Raw genomic sequence first — 19,212 nt, forward strand, 5'->3', positions numbered from 1 at the left:
ATGACTAAATATTTAAGAACACACCTCGGAAATTGTAATATTCAGGGCACAGATCATATGAATGCCTTGAGAAGGAGTAAATAGTATTCTTCTGAGTAAAGAAGTGGAAGGTGTTTGGAAAATGCCCATCTAGAAAAATGTTAACATATTAATTCAATCAAAATTATTCCTCTTTGTGCCCCTCACATGACAATTCTCTTGATGTGCCCTAAATAGTTGAGTTTGAGTAGTTTTCAGTGGAAAATACGTCCAAATTTTAAAAATACATTCTGAATACAGTCTTGCAGTAGTCAATATCAGCAGTCTTAGTCAAGAGTAAGCAATTTTTTTTAAACCCTTAATGTAAATCTCTAGTTTTGTTGGGCAACTTTTAAAAGACACAATGCAAAATTACGTGTTGTGCAAAATAATGTAACCTATTAAGCCAGTCTCTGTAGCAGTGGCAAGAACAAGTAGTTCAAAAAGGACATTAATGCGTCTTCCGCAGGTTGGGGTGTGATGTAACAAGTCTGCTTCTGCAGAATGAAAATGTCTTAGGTACCTACCTTGGAGATCAAAGTCGGTCAGGGATGGATTGAGAGCATCGATATCGTTGCTGAGATCTCCCTCCTGCATGAGCGTGTCCTGCACTGTCCTGGCTGAGGAGTGCTCCGTCAGCATCTTCACACCACAGACAGGGGGGGTCTGAGCCGGCAGCGGGGAGTCCTGCGTGATGCTGGGCTGAGTTCTGAGTTCGCTTTGAGCCTCCCCAGAAGGAAATAGGGTCTGAGGGTCAGGCGACTGTTGCATTAACGTGCTTGAGAGCTGAGGAAAACCCTGTGGTGACGTATAACACGCAGTTTGCTGCCCTCCGAGCAAATTCGGGAGCGGGTTCTTGACATGTAGAGCTCCGGACGCGTGGATGCTCTGTAATGGCTGTGGTATCCCCGAGGAAAGGGAGGGCTCGCACAAGGAATGGGGCTGGACTGCCATCTGCCTGGAAAGAGATGCACTTGCAGCGCCAGACGGACTGCAGGACATGATGGAAGATCTCAGCTTTTCACTTTTGTCGCCTATCAGTGTGTCAAGTTCTTCTACAAAACAAGAAAAAGGTCCATGACTAACACAGCCTTAATCTTTGTAGCTTGCAGCTCGAATTTTAGTGTTGCTCGGGAAGCTGGCAAGTGCAGTGGCAAACAAAAGTGCCGGCCCATGTGTGACAGAAAGTCCAAAAGCTTGAAATTTCTCCTAAATTATCATTGCCAGGTGAGTATGTAACAAATTGCGTTTTTGTGTTCGAACGTTGGATACCTATCAGCTAATTTCAGATTTTACTCTACAGTACTTATTTCAGTGTTGTTTTTATCTTAAAGTTCAGTGAGATTTCAAGAGAGAATGCTTTCTCGGTGAAGCTTCTTTGTGCCTATTTGGGAGCCCTCGTGCAAAACTAGGTCTTATTCAATTTATTCAGTTTTGGTTTTTACATTTTTTTTTGCTAATCACTTTATAACACAGAAAAATTCTTAAAAGCTTTCCTAAATCATGCATAAATTCTCATATGGCTTGGTGCTTATTGCAAAGAAAACTTCTGAGCACCACGGTTTGAGAGCTGATACATGAATGTGTTACTGACCTGGCTTTGCCATACTCTTCCTTACAGCGACTGGGTCTTTCCTCTTCCATTTCTGAAGCTCCTCCTGCATCTTATCAATTTTGGCTGGATTCAGAGCCCACAAACAGCCTTTCCGAGAAGAATTGCCCGACTTGTTTTCAACTTTCTCAAAGCATTTGTTCAAAGATAAGTTGTGGCGTACAGAATTCTTCCAGCCATCTGGAGCTGTCTGGAAAATCAAATCCAATCTAAGAATGGAACTTCAAGGAAAAAAAAAAACCAAACAAATATCTTTCTCTGTTTTGGCTGGTGAGACTATAAGAAATGCTGTTTAGATTATACTTTCTACAATATGGAATATGTACCTTAGAAGGAAGCCACAAAAATCTTACAGTCATGTTGTGTGGGAAGACAGGAATCAGATAAAACAGTAACCAAGCTTCTAATCAGGAAAGTTGGCCTTGTCAGGAGGGCTGCTGAGTTCTCAAGAATCAATTTGCAAATCACAAGAATTGAGTATGTAAAGAATTATGCTGTAGAACTGTGACCTAACAGGAAATCTGTCTTGATCTATTTTGGAATACCTAGAAAAATTTCAGACATTTCACTGAAAGATTATGTGCTATTTGGACTCAAATTAAGTGTCCAGGCAGACTTCAAAAGAATTTGAGCATGCTGCTGTGGGCGTGTGTAACTTTGTGTATAGCCAATTCTATAACCAAGTGGTTTAATCACAAGCCCTACAGATGAGATACGGGCTTCTGCATCTGATCACTGCATCTTTTGGTTTTGCATTTATTTTTCATTCAGTAGTGGAAGATGGAAGGTTCTTTAAACTGAACAATACATGAAAGCTACATTAAAATGATTTCTCTATTTTTATTAGGGCGTTTCTGATCAATGAAGGAAACTAAATTCTCTCCTTTTCCGGAGGACAGTTTTGCATTCAGTGGCCGTAATGGAAAGAAAAGAAAACCTAGTGCAAACCCCTTGTTAATTTTCAACTTTTAAAGAAAGTTGAAAACTAAAATTTCCCTTTTATGTGCATTGTTTCCTTTCCATACTTACGCTTTATTAATAGGGATCTTTCTCGCATAGAAAGCCATCTTTTGATAGTTTCTCTAATTGTTGCCTAATGTAACAGATTTCCTCTAAGGCAATCTTTTATAAATGGACTTGTGTCCATTTTTGCTTTCACACGATACACCATGGATTTTCGAACATTGATAGAAATTCTGCTTTTGTCAGGAATGTAAAATCTGTTCTTTCCTAGCTTGTGAAGGACTGTCTTGTGGGCTCAGACATTAAAAGTCTTACCGAAGAATTTGAAGATCAAATTTAACAGTTTCTTTTCTCATTTAAAGAAATTAAATACATGTTATTTACTAAAAAAAAGCAACTATTTTCCCTTCATAGCAGTACAGTTTCTACCCTTTTGGCCCACCTGATGTCAGCATTTCACTATTTAGCCAGTTCCATAGGTGAGAAAACGTGCATTTCTATTAAAAAAACCCAACCAAACAAAAACAACACAAAAACCCCTTTAAAACTCTTCCTGCCATAGGGTAATACTAAATATGGTGAGTCAGCTTTTCTCCCTTGCAGATCATACTCAAGTTGCTTTCTGGCAGTTCCAAAAGTAAGTAAAACTGTTCCTTCTAGGTAAGATGTGTACTTGGTTACTGAATAAGCTGACCTGAAAGAATATTCATTTTTTCTTGCTCGGCACATGGGGCTAAATAGACCTGTCTGTATCTAGACCGGATAATTAGTGTTTCTGCTAAGCACCAGAGAGGATGGGAGTGGCATATGTTTCTCAGAGGTTTTTAGAATGTGTGGGGGTGTAAACTATGAGATAGTTTTAGAAACGTAAGAGCGAAAAGTACATGGATTTATTCTGGAGACTGCTGCCAGGAGTGGAGCAGGTTCTTGCATTAAACTTCGTATTGCTGAGCAGTGAAAAACAGTCATTTACCTAGGCAGGCCCTGAAGGAACACTGTGGCAGCGTGGTCATGTTAGAGCTCTTGTCACCCGTTTTTTAAGTTAACTTTTACTGTCTGTTAATGAAGTGAGCTTTGGCTACTGGAGCTGCTCTCGTGTTTGGAATCTCCCTGCTGTGGCTCATTTCTGCTGCATTCGCTGTAGTGTGGAACTGGGCACAGCAAGAGAACACTTGCTCCTGTAAGTTCCATCAGACTACAGACCTTTCTAACCTCTTGGACCACTGGCAATAGCTCCAATTAACAAGATTAAAGCTTTCTGTCAGACTCACTAATCACTACAAAGAAAAAAAAAAAGATGACAAGCAAAAAATATTATTGTAGAGACCCATTGATCCTGACCGCCTCTTGAAGTTTAAAGAGTTCAGTGATCTTGCAAAACCCTTGCTCTTTAAATCTAGGTCTCAAGAGAAGGGAGAGGTACATCAAAGAGTAATTCAACTTTAGCTGCGTAGATGTTTTTTTTAGGACGTAGGAGTTGGATTGCTCTGTTTCAACTAGAAATGAGATTGTTGCATCATAGAAACTAAATTTGCTGTGGCAGCGAATACAAGTTAATTTGACTAGGCTTGTATCATCTAATGTCTCCCAGCAAGATTCTGTGTACGCTTGTACTCTCTTTCTCTCCAACTTAAATTGCTTCCCCTCCCCCTTTGTATCATGCTGTTTAGTGAGTTCTGGTAGCAACAATACATGTTCTTTGCTGATTTTTATATTACTTTATCTTGCTAAAGACTTTTTGAAAAAAGGGAGAAGATGTAAGCTTTTGCCATAAATTGGTAATTCTGTGGGCTGTTGTTGAGGACCGGAGGTAGACAGGGTTTAGTGCCTGTAAGCGTAATATTTGCTTGTTTATCCTCCCCTGCTTATTTTAGGGATGTTTGGGATGGAACAGTTAAATCATTGGACTGTATTTGTAAGCAAAATGCAAAAATAAAGCCATCACAAAATAGTGAATGTTCTGGTAGTAGCTCCCATGCCATTCTTTTCCTATAATACACAATATATATCCGAGGAAAGGTTTGTTTCTACTGATGTTTCTACTGTGTCAGAATAACTTTAAATTCCGGACTGGGAAGCTGACACCTGGTTGAGCTACAGCCTTGTGCCTGAGGAATTGTGTCTATGCTGGCAGCAGCAGCAGCAGTATTTGATTTGCAAGGTGCTGATTAATTTTATAAACAGTTATGATTATAGAGAAAAATAAGTTCATGTTGGTCTGAAAATTATTTTGAAAATAAAAGAAGAACTACAGCTGCTATGTTCTTGTCATATGCCATTGTACCCATCGGAATACTTCAGATTTGTTTCCGTGGATTACGACCAGTCATGTTTTGATGGGATCCTTCCTCAATTATGGTGGGATGTTTCTTTATTTTTTTTTCCCCTTCTCTTGCTTGTAGCAAAGAACAGAGTAGCTGGTGATTCCTTTGGGCAGAAATCTGGGAATATAGAAGCGTAGTGGATCCTAGCAGTTCTTTCATGATAGTGTGTATTCTTTTCCTCTGATTACTGATGTTTGATTTTTTTTTGGGGGGGTGAGTATTATTTATCCTCAGTTAGGGTCCAAATTGTATCAGAACACTTATTTTTAGTTATTCTTAGTATTATTTTCTTCATAAAAATGTTTAGGTTGCCTTTCTTTAGCTGCTTTATATTTGGGTTAATTGCTGCAGTTTATTTGCAGTAGGAGACAGAACAGGCTCATGTTCCTTTATTTTCACGTTTAGGCCTTGCGAACAGTTGCAAGTCACTTCATTGGGACTTCTAGTGAGATGTTTTTGAAGAATCGCCGATAATAAAGCTCCGTGTTGAACAGCAGTTGGCAATTCTATTATAGCTCTTTCTAAAATCTTAACTGTAGTCCTCCTGCTCTTGGATCTTGTGCTGACTAATGTCTTTCCACTTGCATTCCAAGTGCAAGAAGCCTTTCTCCTATAGCTTGGATTTAAATTTCAATAGTATCTGCTGCAAACCATACACCCTTACATTCACCAACATTGCCGTGTAATTATGAGCTTAGTACCATTTATCACATATTACACTTTTCTTTGTACTGGGAATGCAAGTGATGAAGTTGCCTAAGACGGATATCCCAGCTCCAGGACAGAGCAAGATAACCTCTGCTTCCACGTGGGTCTGGAGGTGCTGTTGAAGGCAGAGGAAGCCACAAAACCAGTTCTGCGGGTATTTGAGATCTGAGAGGATGCAATGGATGTGTTTTTAAAAATGTGTATCCTTCATATTTGTTGTTAGTGAGGAATGATCGCTATTATCTGCACGAACTCAAAGTTGGAGCAGTTCGCAGTAACTTTTTGTGTTAAATATTACCATTTATGATGTTTACATTTCTGCCTAGGCCTAAAATGCGGGGTAGTTTGTGATCCTGAAGGTATATAGTGTGTAATGGATTTGCTATTAAGCTGCTAAGAAATTATTCCTTTTCACAGGGTGCATCACCTCCCTTATTCTCTCTGCTGCCAGGTAAGCTTAGAGAGAGATATCCCCCCGCCCCGCCCCGGCTGCAGAACTCACCTTAAAGTAAGGAAAGTGTTCTGTCATGAAATTGTAAATCTCACTGACTGGCAAACTGCCTGTCTTGCTGTTTTTGAGTGCCATGAAGATCAGGATGCTTTAGGGAGAGAAAGAAAAGTATTTTAGCTTGTTCTGCTTGACTCCTCAGAAGCAGAAAAAAAGTCTATTTTTCACAGTCCATGTAATTACTCTGGCTTTCACTGTCATAGCCTGAGTACCGATAATGGTTAAATTTCCACTCAGTTTTTATAAGCAATCTCCTTACACTGCTCAACTTCTAGAGGTAATTCTCAAAGTGCATATAGAAGGTCCAGCTTGGATTTAAAATAAAGTAATAGAAAGTGGAATCAAGACCATAGCCTTCAGATCCTGCCTACTTAAGGATGTGTTTGAATGCTTACACTGATAAAGGCCACAAAGAGAATATCAAACTGATGGTGACAGAAGGTATAATTAAAATTTAATTGACTGATCTACTTTGTTAGACTGCTATTCGGGGGCTAGACCTGTGTGGTGACTGGCGTATCTGGTATGTTTTCTAGGCATTTCCTCACCCTAGTAACTGGAGAAAAAAATTAGTTTTAGTACAGGTCCTGGAAAAGACAACTAAGTGTGATTAGTCTTGTGCTGATGAAATTTGCAACACCTGAGAATTTGTGTTAGAGAAACGTGTAGCTTTTGTGGGGCTGATCAAGACTGTTCACATGCTTTATGACATTTCATTTCCCTCTGCCTTGGCCCCAGAGTCTGGAACATCTTGTGATTCATACAAACAGGACAGAGCACACTGGGAACAAGGCAAATAAGAGCAAGCATGTTATTGCAAATTACGCTGGATATAGGCCATGGGTAAACAGTGTAACATTAGGTCTTGAAAAAATTATTTTATTACCTGTAGGAGTAGATGGGTTTGGGAAATAGAGGTTGCTGAGATTCTTGACTGCTTTGAGGAGCGATTCTTTGATAAGGGTAGTGTGAAGAAGTAATATAAGTCACAGGATAGCTGCCTCCGGAGGGATACTGATGATACAATAGAAGAGATATTACTTGACTTAGCAAGGAGCTCTTAAAAATATTTCTTTCTTAGTAACAGTGTTAAACCATTTATTTCTGAGGATATTGTCCTCGGCCTTCATGTAATAGCTGTTATGCCAAGTCAGACCTAGAGTCTTTCTAACATAGTATTGGAAAGCATTAATAGTACTAGTTAATGCTTAAGTAGAAGAAAAAGGACATGTATGAGGAAGAACTCGCTGATACATTGGCTGTTACCAGGTCCTGTTGTGGTTGGTTCCAAATTTAGGTACGTAAAAAAAGTACTTGCTTTTATTATTACCTGCTGTGCTACTGAGTTCTTGTGAATAATGGGAGTAACTGTACCCTATTAGTTATCTTCAGATAATCCATAGTTTTATAGACCTAAAGTATATCTCCCTTCAGCCATCTCTCCTGCATTTGAAGGGTCTTAATCTGTGTTGCCTCCCCTGAACACTGCACCATGCAGACAAGTAAATAAACAGTGTAATTTTCTTTATATATATTAAAAACCACTAGAATAAAGTACTTCAAACAACATGCATCATAGAAAAATAAGCCTATTAAGTAAAGCCACTGAAAAACTAGAAAGAAACAGGGAAGTTTTGACTGAGCTTGGTTTGGTTTTGTGGGCTCTTTTTTTGGTCTTTAAGTGGGGAAGGATACAACAAGGCAAAAATTCCAAGTGTATAAAATCTATTCCCAAGAAAATAACATTCTGTTCAACTTGCAGTTATCAGGCAAGGCAATAAAAACCCAAACAACAACAAAAGCATTAGCAGGTGACATCAGAATATACATAGAGAGAATGCACTATTTTAGAGTAAATGAGTAATGTCATTCTGGGGGTCAGGAGAGTGGCGTGTGAGACATTTCTCATGGTGGTTTTCATATTGCCGGACTTGTGCTGAAGCTGTGAGGCTCTGTTGGTGCCCTCATAGCCAATAACAAGAAAAAGGCTTCCCCAGGAGGCTGGGATGTTAACCACCACCTCATGCAGCTTCTCTTTAGCAATTTTCTCTGTCAAAAACCTAAAAAAGAATAGCCAGGACACCTAAAATCAAGTAGCATTTATGCTACCTGCATCCCAGCCCTGGGGACAAGCAGCAGAAAGCTACCCAAGACTGAAATGCTAAGCTGTCTCTTCAAAAAGTCTCTCAGCCTGTCCAGCTCTAAGATACACTAAAGAAGTAACTGGCCTAGCGTGCGATCCCCATGATAGAAATATGCCAATGCAAGGCAAAAAAAGAGGTGGAAGAGGATAGATAATATATATAGATAGCCTCAATTGCATCAGAGTTTCTGCAGGGTTGCTTTCAATTTTTTAAGATAGCAGTTGGTCACATATTTTTATTCTCCAAATTACAGTTTAAACCTGCTGGCAGGCAACTTTCAAGAACAAAGAAACACCGCTCTGCTAAGTTAAGATACCATCAGTTGGCTCTTCTGAGGCAAAGGCTCCAACTGAACTCAAAGCTCAGTGCAAGAGGAATTTCTGCCTCTTGCAGATGAATCTTTTCAGATGCCAGGGCTAGGGCATGACCAAAATTAGGAGTCATGTCATCTGCTATTAAAAAATCTATCTGCATGCCTTCCCTAGTGCTCAAAGGTTGCTGAGCCCTGTTCTAGTGTTTTACTGCTGAGCTCTAGAAGTCCTGTGTCATGAGGTTGTTATGGTTCCTCTGAAAGCTTGTAAAGTAGCTTTCGAGACTTGTTGGAAAAATTTCCTTGGTAATTAGTTTATATGTCTCCTTAGTTTCTTACTATCATTCCTATTTTGGGACCAATAGCTTCTGTTGCTCTTTGTCCCCTTAAAATGCCTGTTGGAAGTTATCATGTGCTTGCAAAATGTTCATTATTTATTTATTCTGGATTCTGAATAATTTATTTCAGTTTCTCAGTAATTTTATTGTTGTTGCTCGAGATTTTGCCTGTTTGCTTTTATCTTTCTAACATTGAACTGCCTGAAATGGAATGTGGAAACCATACTGAATACACTGATTAGTTTGCTACAGTAAGCAGGGTGAAAGAAATGAGATGTACATAATTAGTCACGTCCTGCCCTGTTAAGCTAGATACTGGGCAAAACTGGAGTCTCCAGAGCAGCCGTGAATTAATTTCTGTGTGCGGTTCTGTGCTGCCTGTGGTGCTGCATTGTCTGTAGTTTTTTAATCAGAGTAGAAAACTGGACAATTCATACAATAATTTTTATTTTATTGGTTTTAGTGGCTCTTTGAAAGGAAAGAATATTAAGATGGCGCTGGCTGTGATGTCATCACCAAAGCAAGAACTGGGTGGTTTAAGGATTATTTCTGTTTTATTGGTTTCATTACTCCTTTTTTGGGAACAGAGGCTGGGCAATGGTCTGGTATGACAGGCTTAAGCTGGTTTCACAGTCGCCCAACTGGCATGAAAGGTGTCCTTGTTTTAAGGTGGGTGGGTAAGTGACTTCAGTAAGTGTCTTGCTAGTTCTTTCAGGTCAGTAAGAAGTAATTTTTCTTATGAGTCATCATTTTGTTTTGTCCAGCAAAAGGGAAGGTGAGGCCATTTTATCATTTGGACAAAATTAATGAAGGACTTGATTTCTCTCATCCCTCTAATGAAAAGTGAGGTGTAGTTTGAACATCTTTCACTTCAGGTTAAAGGGCCCATTCTCTTGACTGTAACTTCCTAGCGATTTAAATTGCACTGCTTCATTCAAATTTGAGATGTAAAGTATTAATACTGGAGCTGCTTCATGCAAAAGTTGTTATTCCACTTCTCAGTCTTGTATCCCATGTTCTTTCATTTCTCAGTATCTGATTATGGCACACAGACAACAATTCTACTTGTTTATGACTTTGGCTACTTAGAGCTATTGGGTTTTGCCTCTGAGTGGTAGAACACGTTGCTTGCTATACTTTTACTACAGCACAAATATTGGAATGTCTAACAGAAATCTGCTGTGTGTAAGAGCCATGTCACAGTGCCAGCCTGCAGGTGGATGGAAGATTTTCCTCTTAGTGTTTATTGTGTCTTGCCTAGCAACTCCCAGAAGGTGCATTTCAGCTTCAGTTTTGTAGGTTTTTTTGGCTGTGGTTAATGCCAATTTATAGTAACAGTAAAGGTATCAAATCAGCAGTAACAGGGAAAGGGAGCCCGCTTCAGAATGAATAAAGAAAGTAAAAATAATATTCCAATGAATTAACAAGCTAACTGGAGTTTCTGCTAAAACAACACACAGAACTGACATTCATGCTGGGCGCGAGGTGTGTGGTGCTGTGACACATCCACAATGTCTGCTCCGCAGTCCCAGTGGGGAACTAGTTTACTTTTGCAGCAGAGCTTTTGTGGCAAGTTAATCCTTCATCTGAGACCCTTCTCTTCTAAAGTAGAAACAATAAAATGTATCCAATTGCTTACAATTGGACGGTAGTGTAATATCACTTTTTATTCTGTTACTTCGTGTATGTGTTTGTACTCAAGGGTGCTTACTGAGCTGCCTTGCCACACCATCTTCTTGATTATTTTAACTGTCCCAGACACTAGGAGTTCAGAAAGGCCATACAAGCCCCTGAAGCTCTCCAAGCGGTTGATACCGTTAGTCCTTGTTTTATTCCTCTCTGTATATACTGTAATAATGAGACATCTTCCTTTAAGTTTCAGCAGACGTGGGAGATTTGTAGGAAATACATGCTTAAAAATATGAAAATCCACTACGGAGGTATGGAATACTTTCGTTCTTCCTTAGTAACGTTTTACAAAGCTCTAACAAAATTAATTCCTAAGAAGTCACCTGTGATGGGTGATTTAATTTTATCAGTCATGAAAAAATGTCAGCGTATGACCTTGTTCTTTATGGTCATTCAGCATCTTTTTTCAGAAGTTACTTAAATTTCCTCTTAAAGAAAATCATGCAAAAAAATAACCCTTCTTTTTCTTCATCAGGGACTAAATCTTTACGATGAATGGTAGGTTTGCTATTTTAATGACTTAAACTAGTAACACCATATCAGTTAACAATTCCAATGAAATATCATAGAGTAACCTGCTTTTTTTTTCTCTGCACAGTTTTAAATCAATGGTCTGTTAGTCACATTTTTTTATACTTCTTGAGTAAGTTGAATGAGATAGTGCAGTCGATTCCACAGTATCAGTCATCAGCCACTGAGATCAAAGGAGGTGTAACTCAGATGTGAGCTGACAAAGACGCTGTGTGTGTACTGCTTTGAAAATATGAACTGACACGTAGTCAAATGACATCTAAACACATTCAAGAAAAACAAGGTGTCAGGTTACTCCTGTGCTTTTTTACTATTAATAATATAGTTACAGTGAGGAATAACAACCTTAATATTGTGCATTCTCATGCATCATCAGCATTATAGTCAATTATACTTCAGCTGAATAATCTACTGGGGATGATGTAACAGTCAAAAGATTGCAAAAGAAATGTGAGTGCTGTCAAGCACATGTAAAGCGAGCATCATCTTGCTGTTAAAATTTTCCTTTAAAAATGATTTTTTTATCTTTGATCTGAATTTTAACTATACAGTCAGCTACATTTTATTTTTTTATTGTGAAGTAAAACACAGTTAGTTCCCTGGGATCCTGAAATGCCAACAATTATGTTAATAATTTACGTAGTTTCAAAGCCAATGCGTTTGAGCGTAATGGTGAAAATATAAATAAGCAGTACCAAGAGTGCATTTTTCCAGTCTTTTTTTCCTTTCTTTTTTTTTCCTGGATGACGATTTAATAATGCATTTAGATGTTGTTCTTTTAAGGTCTCATTGCCATCTGTAAACATGGCCCCACAAATTTTTTATATTTTATCTTCTTTTTTTGTGTTATTACCATAGCTACTACACAATTATAGTGCCAGAAATATCTGCTGCACTGACCTGATGGAAAGGGTGTGAGGGGCAATACATCTGCTGCACTTGAGGCTGGTAGCAATACAAACCAGGCTGTCCTTCGAGTGGTGACGACCTAAGCTTGATGTCTGACTCCTGCGAGAAAATATTTAGAGTTACTAGAGAAAATACCTCAATTTAAAACAGAATAATTGTTATCTACTGTTCTGATTTGTCTTTCATTGTACTTACTACTTTTTTTGGCTTGATTTTGTCACAGTGTTACATAGAATTTGTTTTATATTCTATCGGTGCAAGAAGAAACATTGTTTCCTGCATTTGTAAAATTACTGCTTTAAAAAAGGAAATCCCAATTCAAATTCTACGCAAAGAGCAATTCAGAAAATGTCAGTTTTTGTTTATCTTTTTTCACTACATACACAAACTGCATACTCCTGCTTTCATTCCTGTGTGTGCAAGTGTATCTCTTTCTCTTTTTCATACTCCTTGATTTTATCTTGCAGCCTGCGCGTATGTCAAGCTGATGCTGGAGTTTTGTTGTTAGGCAGAGGGCGAGGTCTGTAATGCACAGGGAAGAGACGGCAGAGAAGAATCAAATCGGGCTGACGAATTAATTTTATCAGGATAGAGGAAATATAGTAAGAAAGTGATTTACTTCTACGACTGTGGAAATAAACATAGAGAACTTGATCAAGTCGTAGTTTCTCATAGATCTGCCCAGTTGCCTGTCCTGGATTCTATACAGGGCTTGATTGTGTTAAGGGCTCAGACTCCTGGATGTTTTAAAGGCCATAACGACTGTCTTTTACAATACGGGTTAGTGCAGGCGTGCGGATTAGACTTGATATCCTGGCAACAAGCAAATGCCGCATCCAAAAAACGTCCCTGCTATTTTGGTGACCCTAAGATGAAGTTTTTCAGAGATGTCGACTAGTCAGCAGCGTGTAACCTATTTGAAAGCCCTGAAGTTTCATGCTGGCTGAACCAGTGGGGACATTAACAAGCAGCCAGTCTTTTCCTGGGTAGTCCCATGTACTTGGTAAAGGGTTCCTGCACTGCTGGGTTTACATTTTGTACATCTTGCAGCCCAGGGACTTGGGAAGAAAATGGGATTTTTTTTCATCAACTGTTTATAGGTTTTACATTAGACTCATCTGACCTAAATGAGTATTTATCCAGGAAATAAGAGATTTAGATGAATTTCCTCCTTAACCTGAATGGCTTCAGTCCCCAGGTATGTACCCAGACAACATCCCTCCCTTCCCTGGTAAATTGTCTATATCCAGTTAAGATTTTTAAAAATTTCTTTGAAGCCCCTCTTCCTTTTGGTAACCCTCAAATTCTTTGCCTCCCAGCAATTTAGAACCAGTGGTTAGGGCCCTCTCCTGGCAGACAGAGTCATTGTTTTTGTCTGCACTAGATTGGGAAGATACGCTTTCCACCTTGGATCACAGCAGAGGTGTGTTGTGGACATACCGGAGGGTAATTTCCTTTGCCTTTCAGGGATCTCTGTGCTGCCTTAAACAGCTGTCTCTGTCCAGTATGTGAATTAGCTCAGGTACCTTTACATTGCAAATAAAATAAACAGATCATGTCTTTTATTTTAAGTACTACTGATGTCTTAGGATTTCTCTTCTATTTGCATCAGGAAAAATGCAGTTCAGCTGACGTGGTGTAGCAAATCTGACACACGCATCTTCATGCTTGAAAAATACTGGTTTGTGAACTCCTATCCCTTTAGAATACTAGCTGATGATAACTACTGATATAAAACCTGTTCTCAGAAAGAAATGGATATATAGGATTCATGTATCTTGTCTAGTGGAAAATCATTTGTCCTTCTGCACCTTTCTGAGGAATGTTTTTCAGTAGGTAAAGGCCATAAAGTAGAGAACTTAAACAAATAAATATGGAGTCTAGCTCTTGCCTGCAACTTGGTAAGAGATTAAATGTCCATGTAGTCACATAAAGAGATACGAAAATACTTCCAAAAGTATATTTTTGCCATTGAAAACAGGAAAAAAAATAGAAAAAATACTGACCATGACTTGTGAACCGTGATCTTGACCTGTGGTGCTGTACTGAAGGCTGTTACACCATGGTTGTTCTGTAGAGATGTTTGGAATGTGTGTAGGAAATGATTCTGACTCATCAGGACCTGTAGATCCTGGTAGACCCTCGAAACCATCGATGCTTCTAGCATTTCTGAAGGGTGAACCTTCTGGTGGGAGGGCTTGATGTGCTTCCTGGAAGACATCTTCGCTGATCTGCCTCTTGTAAGGGTGAAAGGGGTTTCTGCTGCTTTTGAGAAACCTGTCATAATTTCCTACAGTACTTTCCTCATAACTGTACCGTCTGAATTTTTCCGTACTGAAGGATGCTTTAAATGTGTTCTTGCCACAGTGAATTCCTTGGCTTGTAGGGTATCTCCCATGAATTTGATCCTGAGCTGGAGAAGCAGGGCTGGGGCTGTGAGAAGACTCCGAACTCTTCCTTTCTGTCCTGCCATCTGACTCATATGGTTGGCAGTTATAAGTGGGATTATCCTGCAACGAATTATTGGAATTTATTTAGAATTAGTACCAGCAAATTGAATTATTATTTTTATTATTTACAAAAAAGTACATTCAAAAAATATTATTAATAAGAAGTATAAGATTACTATCCCAGCCACCTTCATGCAGAGAAGCCCTAAAAGATCTAAAGGGGTTTCTGGTTACTTGGTGTCTAAATCTGTTGAAAAGTAAATTAATAAAAGCATTGAGAAGACTGAACTATCTTGGGAAAACAGAATGTCTTGGTTAAGTATTGGCTAGTTGGTGTGACAATTTCAGTGAAAAGATGGTGTACGATCAAGTGATGAAAGATTAAATGACAGGAGTATGATAAGTGCAAGTCTTGTCATATGCAAGTTTAGTCAAATAAGCTTGACAGGATCCTCTGATGGTGTTACAAGCTGCCAGATACGTTGCTAGTTACATCACTTCCCTTCATTAACATAGCCACACTCCCTCTGTGAGACAGGCAGGCTCTAGGCAGACGTTTTAAACTTCTTCCTGTCTCATCTCCTCCCTTCTCTTTTGCACTTTAGCAAAAAGAAAATAACAGGTACTAAAGTGCTCTTTAATCTAGAGTAGAAGGGTTTAACAAGAACTAGTGTCTGGATCCTGAAGCTGAACATGTTCAACTTAGAAATTATGCATATTTTTCCTGACATCAGGGATAAGTAACAACTTGGATTCCTTTTGAGAAGACATGCTTAAGACAAGAGCAGGTTACTGCGTTCAGTAATGTCCTGTGCTACACAAAAAGTCAGACCATATTATCAAGGGGTCGCTTTTCTCCTTCCCCTTCCAAATCCAAGTTGATCTTACAGTATTTTAGGTAAAGGAACATGAGCCTTCATGGAAGAACCAGATTTCAAGAAGGCCCAGAGGGAAGGCAGCTTAAAAGCCAGCGCTTTTTGCAGAGTGGAGCATGGCACAGCTTCTTCGTTTGTTCGTACATGGGTCTGTGTGTCAAAGCTCTTGGTGTTTTGTTCTGGCTGGATTCCTGCAGAAAGCAAATCTGACCTCATGACATTTTTGGCTTTTCACATCAACATGAACTCGCTCAGTCTGTAACTTCTTAATTCTTACTTCCTCACTCTCCTCTATAGTCCTAATATGTAGGTTTATAACATCTTTTGTTAAATAAGAATTAAAAAACCCTCTGTATTTAGCTATATAAAGCTTTATGAATGGCAGTGCTGTCAATTCTCCATCTGAAATTTTCATAATTAAAGTACCACAACGGTGAGCTTGCTGTTGTTCGATGAAACAGACTGTTCTCTCTTGTACTTTTGTTATGAAAGATAAACATGATGAATATACAGGCAACAGGAGAGAGATCGTTTTATTCCAAAAAAGTCTCAAGGAAATCCAAAGTGCTTGAAGGTATTCTCTGCTGGCAGGGAGTAGACAAAAATGTTCTGATGTCTCTCTGTCTGTCTGCTTATTTATTTATTTTGGTATCAGGATGAGAATTACTTTAAATGTAGCATTTTTACTGGATTAGTAGCTAGATGGATTGTGTGTTTTATTTTTAAAGTAATAGGATTTTTAAGCCATCTAATAGGAAATTTACCACGGAGTTTAAGACTGGCTCAGAAGAATAACTCAGCTTTCTAGAGTAAAGAAGATTTTCTTCTTCAAGAATAAAACCTTCAGTGTGTACTTTGTTACTGCCTAAGCATGCTAAGATTTAGCACAGCAGTTTTGTATCCGAACTTGTGCCCCTGAAGAAAGAGAACAGAACTGGGCCATCTTACTCACAGTTTGCTGAACTGGGGATACTGAATCCCTTTGTGTCTTCATGAGGTCTTGTTGGTCCCTTTCCAGAGTGTCCGAAGAAGGAAATTTAATATTAGATTGATCTTGAAGTAGTGAAACCATTACCAAGTCCACGTCAGGTAGAAATCCTGTTGGGACAAAATCAAAGTGTAATAAATATTTTCTAAAACTTAAACTGTAAAAGAAACCAGCTTGTTATGTGCAGATGACTTGAAGGTGTGCAGCTGGACAATAACCTGTCCTGAAGAACTCCTAATGCAGCGGAATTTTTTTAATCACTTAAAGAAATGTTTTATAGGTGAAATTACAATGAGAGGTCATATGGATTTACCACAGAATTTTTATAAAAATAAGTCATTACTTTGTTTTCTATAGGTTCATAAGTTAATGAAAATGATTGCTTTGGGGTTATGCAAATTTAGCAATATTTCTTTATTGAGAGATTGTAATACAAATGCACCCCAACTGCTTTCAGTGGGACTATATGAAATAAAACAATTTTTTGCTATCATTACTTAGGCTAATGGTTACTACAGACTTGTATTTTCACTTTTGCTTCATTTTTTTTAGTATCAATCCCTTCAGACTTTTAATTCTATTTTAAAGGATTAAATGTATCTGAGATAAGTAAACTTCATCATTCTGTACCTATTTTTGTTTGTTGTATCTCCTCTCAAGTTCCCAATCTTTGATCTTTGGATATGTGAGACGTATCTGATGGTGGTTTTAGATTATGAGGAATTAATCTTCTACTGTTTTGTTATCTACCATTTTTTTCCCCTCGTCCTTGTTCATTGTAATGATATTGTAAACTGCAAAAGAACTTGCATCCTCTTCTTAGGTCGTGCAAATAATGCTGCACCAAGTGTGTACCTATATAAAGATGTCTTGTGTTTGTAGTTTAGATTTCAGCTATAGAAGTCAGGGAGAAAAAAGTAACTTTACTTCCAGAGTTAATCTGGAAGGTCTTTGCCAGGTGTTTAAATGGCTGTTAGGTAAATAGGGTTATTAGGTTTAGTAAACCAAGATATATCATCTAAAAATGTGGAAAACCTTTTTTGCCTCTATGGTTCAAAGAGAAATCCATGTTTATGATGAGTAAGACTGCACTGCCCTAGGGAATAAAGCACAATGGGGCTTGGAAATTAGGTATGAATCCTGTAGTAGTGTATTAGGAAAAAAAATATGTTAGATAAAGTTCTGAAATGTCTTAGACACAGACTCTTTTCCCAATTGCTTAACTGGAGGCTGATGAAGAGATATACTTCTAACTGATGCTCATCTTGAAAGAAGCAGGTGGGAAAACTGACAACTAGGAAATATATGTGTGTGTGTATTTGGAAGCGTTCCATGCCGTCTGCCCTCTTAGTGCTGGTTTTCCACTTATCTTCAGGTTATACAAAGTGGTGTCTGACCTCTCTTTTATACTGCAATTTTTCAACCCAACTGCCTGATTTGTGGTCTTAAGCATTAGAATTTTATTAAAAGGTTTTGTACAGTTGCAGTTCTTGCCTAATGCATTGCAAGAGACACTTGGCAAATGGTCACAAATAAAGAAAAGAGAGCTTGATTTCAGATACCAGATTAATGAAAATAGTAAAAGAGGTAAGTCAAAAAGTTCTGACTGCAAAGTATAATAACTCCGGAATCTTTTCTGTTCTCATCATGTTTACCACCAGGATCTGTGACAGAAGCATTAGCTAAAGTGTTAATTCAACAGATCAGAAAGGTCTGGCTTTGCTTACTGAAGGCAATCGGGCTTCCTTTCTGAAAAGGTGTCATGATTATTTGGACAGTCAATACAATAGGTGCAGGAAACCCTCTGCCTCCAAGACTTTTGCCAGGTTCTCTTTCTGAATTTCATTTTGCTGTCTTATGGAGCCTAATAGAAAAGGAAGAGTCTTACTGCCATTTTAATACTATAAAAATTCCCCCTTGCATAGTGAAAGTGGTTTACTGAATATTAAATGAGAAGCAGCCTTGTACTAAGATAATGTTGAGCTGGTAATCTGCATTCAGTGGCACTTATGCAATACCTTTGTTGAGAATCCATTCCAGAGAGATCTCTGGAATCCCAGCTCTATGATCACAGTGCTATTTTCACTTTGAGATCAGTACCATTTTTCAGCAGCTCATTAAAAACTGCTTCTCCAACTTATCCTAGGAATGGCATGCTGTGGATATGGCTTGCTGGGAGAGAAAAACCTCTGGCCAGATACTTCTTTCTTATTTTTTTCCTGGAGTCCAGACTTCTCCAAAAGCCATTTGCAACTTTATTTGCACTGACAGATATCACAGCAGGCTATGAATACAGATAAGTAGAAACTGCCAAATTAATATACCGAACGGTCTTTGCTGTTACTATTCTTCAAATCTCATTGGTTTTAAAATATCCTTTAAAGATGCTAACTTTATTTTGTAGAAAGAATATATAACAAAAAAAAGCCCAAACCAGCTGCTTTGCGTTGTTAATATAATTTTTAGCAAAGAGGAATCAGATCACTTACTGACAGGTCTTCTTTGAGAGAAGAAATTATAGTCAATGGAGGTTGTCAATAATCAGGATTACAATAAATCATTTACAGTACACTACTCCTGGGAGATAGATAGCTTGAGGAAATTGTGGGTTGCCTGGATGCAGGACATGTTAAAGAAAACAATGTTGCTTTGATTTCGAAAAAGATACCTGATTATCCCAGATGTAGCTGGAACCATTACTCCCCAGCCTATGTCATTTTTACTTTCGTAAATGTTGCGTGACAATCCTACGCTCCTCTGATAAGATAACTATCTTTAAAAAAAGAAAATAGTGTGAAACTGTAACCTCAGCTGAGCGTTTGGATAAGCAAGGTAGCAGCAGCTG

General features: G+C 38.5%; 1 protein-coding gene across 1 annotated transcript in view; it reads right to left on the reverse strand.

Moving 5' to 3' along the window:
- Nucleotides 1–545: 545 nt before the first annotated feature.
- Nucleotides 546–19,212, reverse strand: part of FOXN1 (forkhead box N1) — a gene marked incomplete at its 3' end in the record, with an annotated part of 29,097 nt that continues 10,430 nt past the window's right edge. The window contains exons 2-7 of the mRNA XM_009864496.1: nucleotides 14,061–14,564; nucleotides 12,046–12,153; nucleotides 7,020–7,147; nucleotides 6,128–6,224; nucleotides 1,613–1,820; nucleotides 546–1,073 (exon numbers count right to left, since the gene is read on the reverse strand). Of these exons, the coding sequence (XP_009862798.1) occupies nucleotides 546–1,073; nucleotides 1,613–1,820; nucleotides 6,128–6,224; nucleotides 7,020–7,147; nucleotides 12,046–12,153; nucleotides 14,061–14,564 (1,573 nt within the window). The remainder of the gene's footprint in view (nucleotides 1,074–1,612; nucleotides 1,821–6,127; nucleotides 6,225–7,019; nucleotides 7,148–12,045; nucleotides 12,154–14,060; nucleotides 14,565–19,212) is intronic.

This window comes from Apaloderma vittatum, unplaced genomic scaffold (assembly GCF_000703405.1).
Source record: "Apaloderma vittatum isolate BGI_N311 unplaced genomic scaffold, ASM70340v1 scaffold10002, whole genome shotgun sequence".
Classification (NCBI taxonomy): domain Eukaryota; kingdom Metazoa; phylum Chordata; class Aves; order Trogoniformes; family Trogonidae; genus Apaloderma; species Apaloderma vittatum.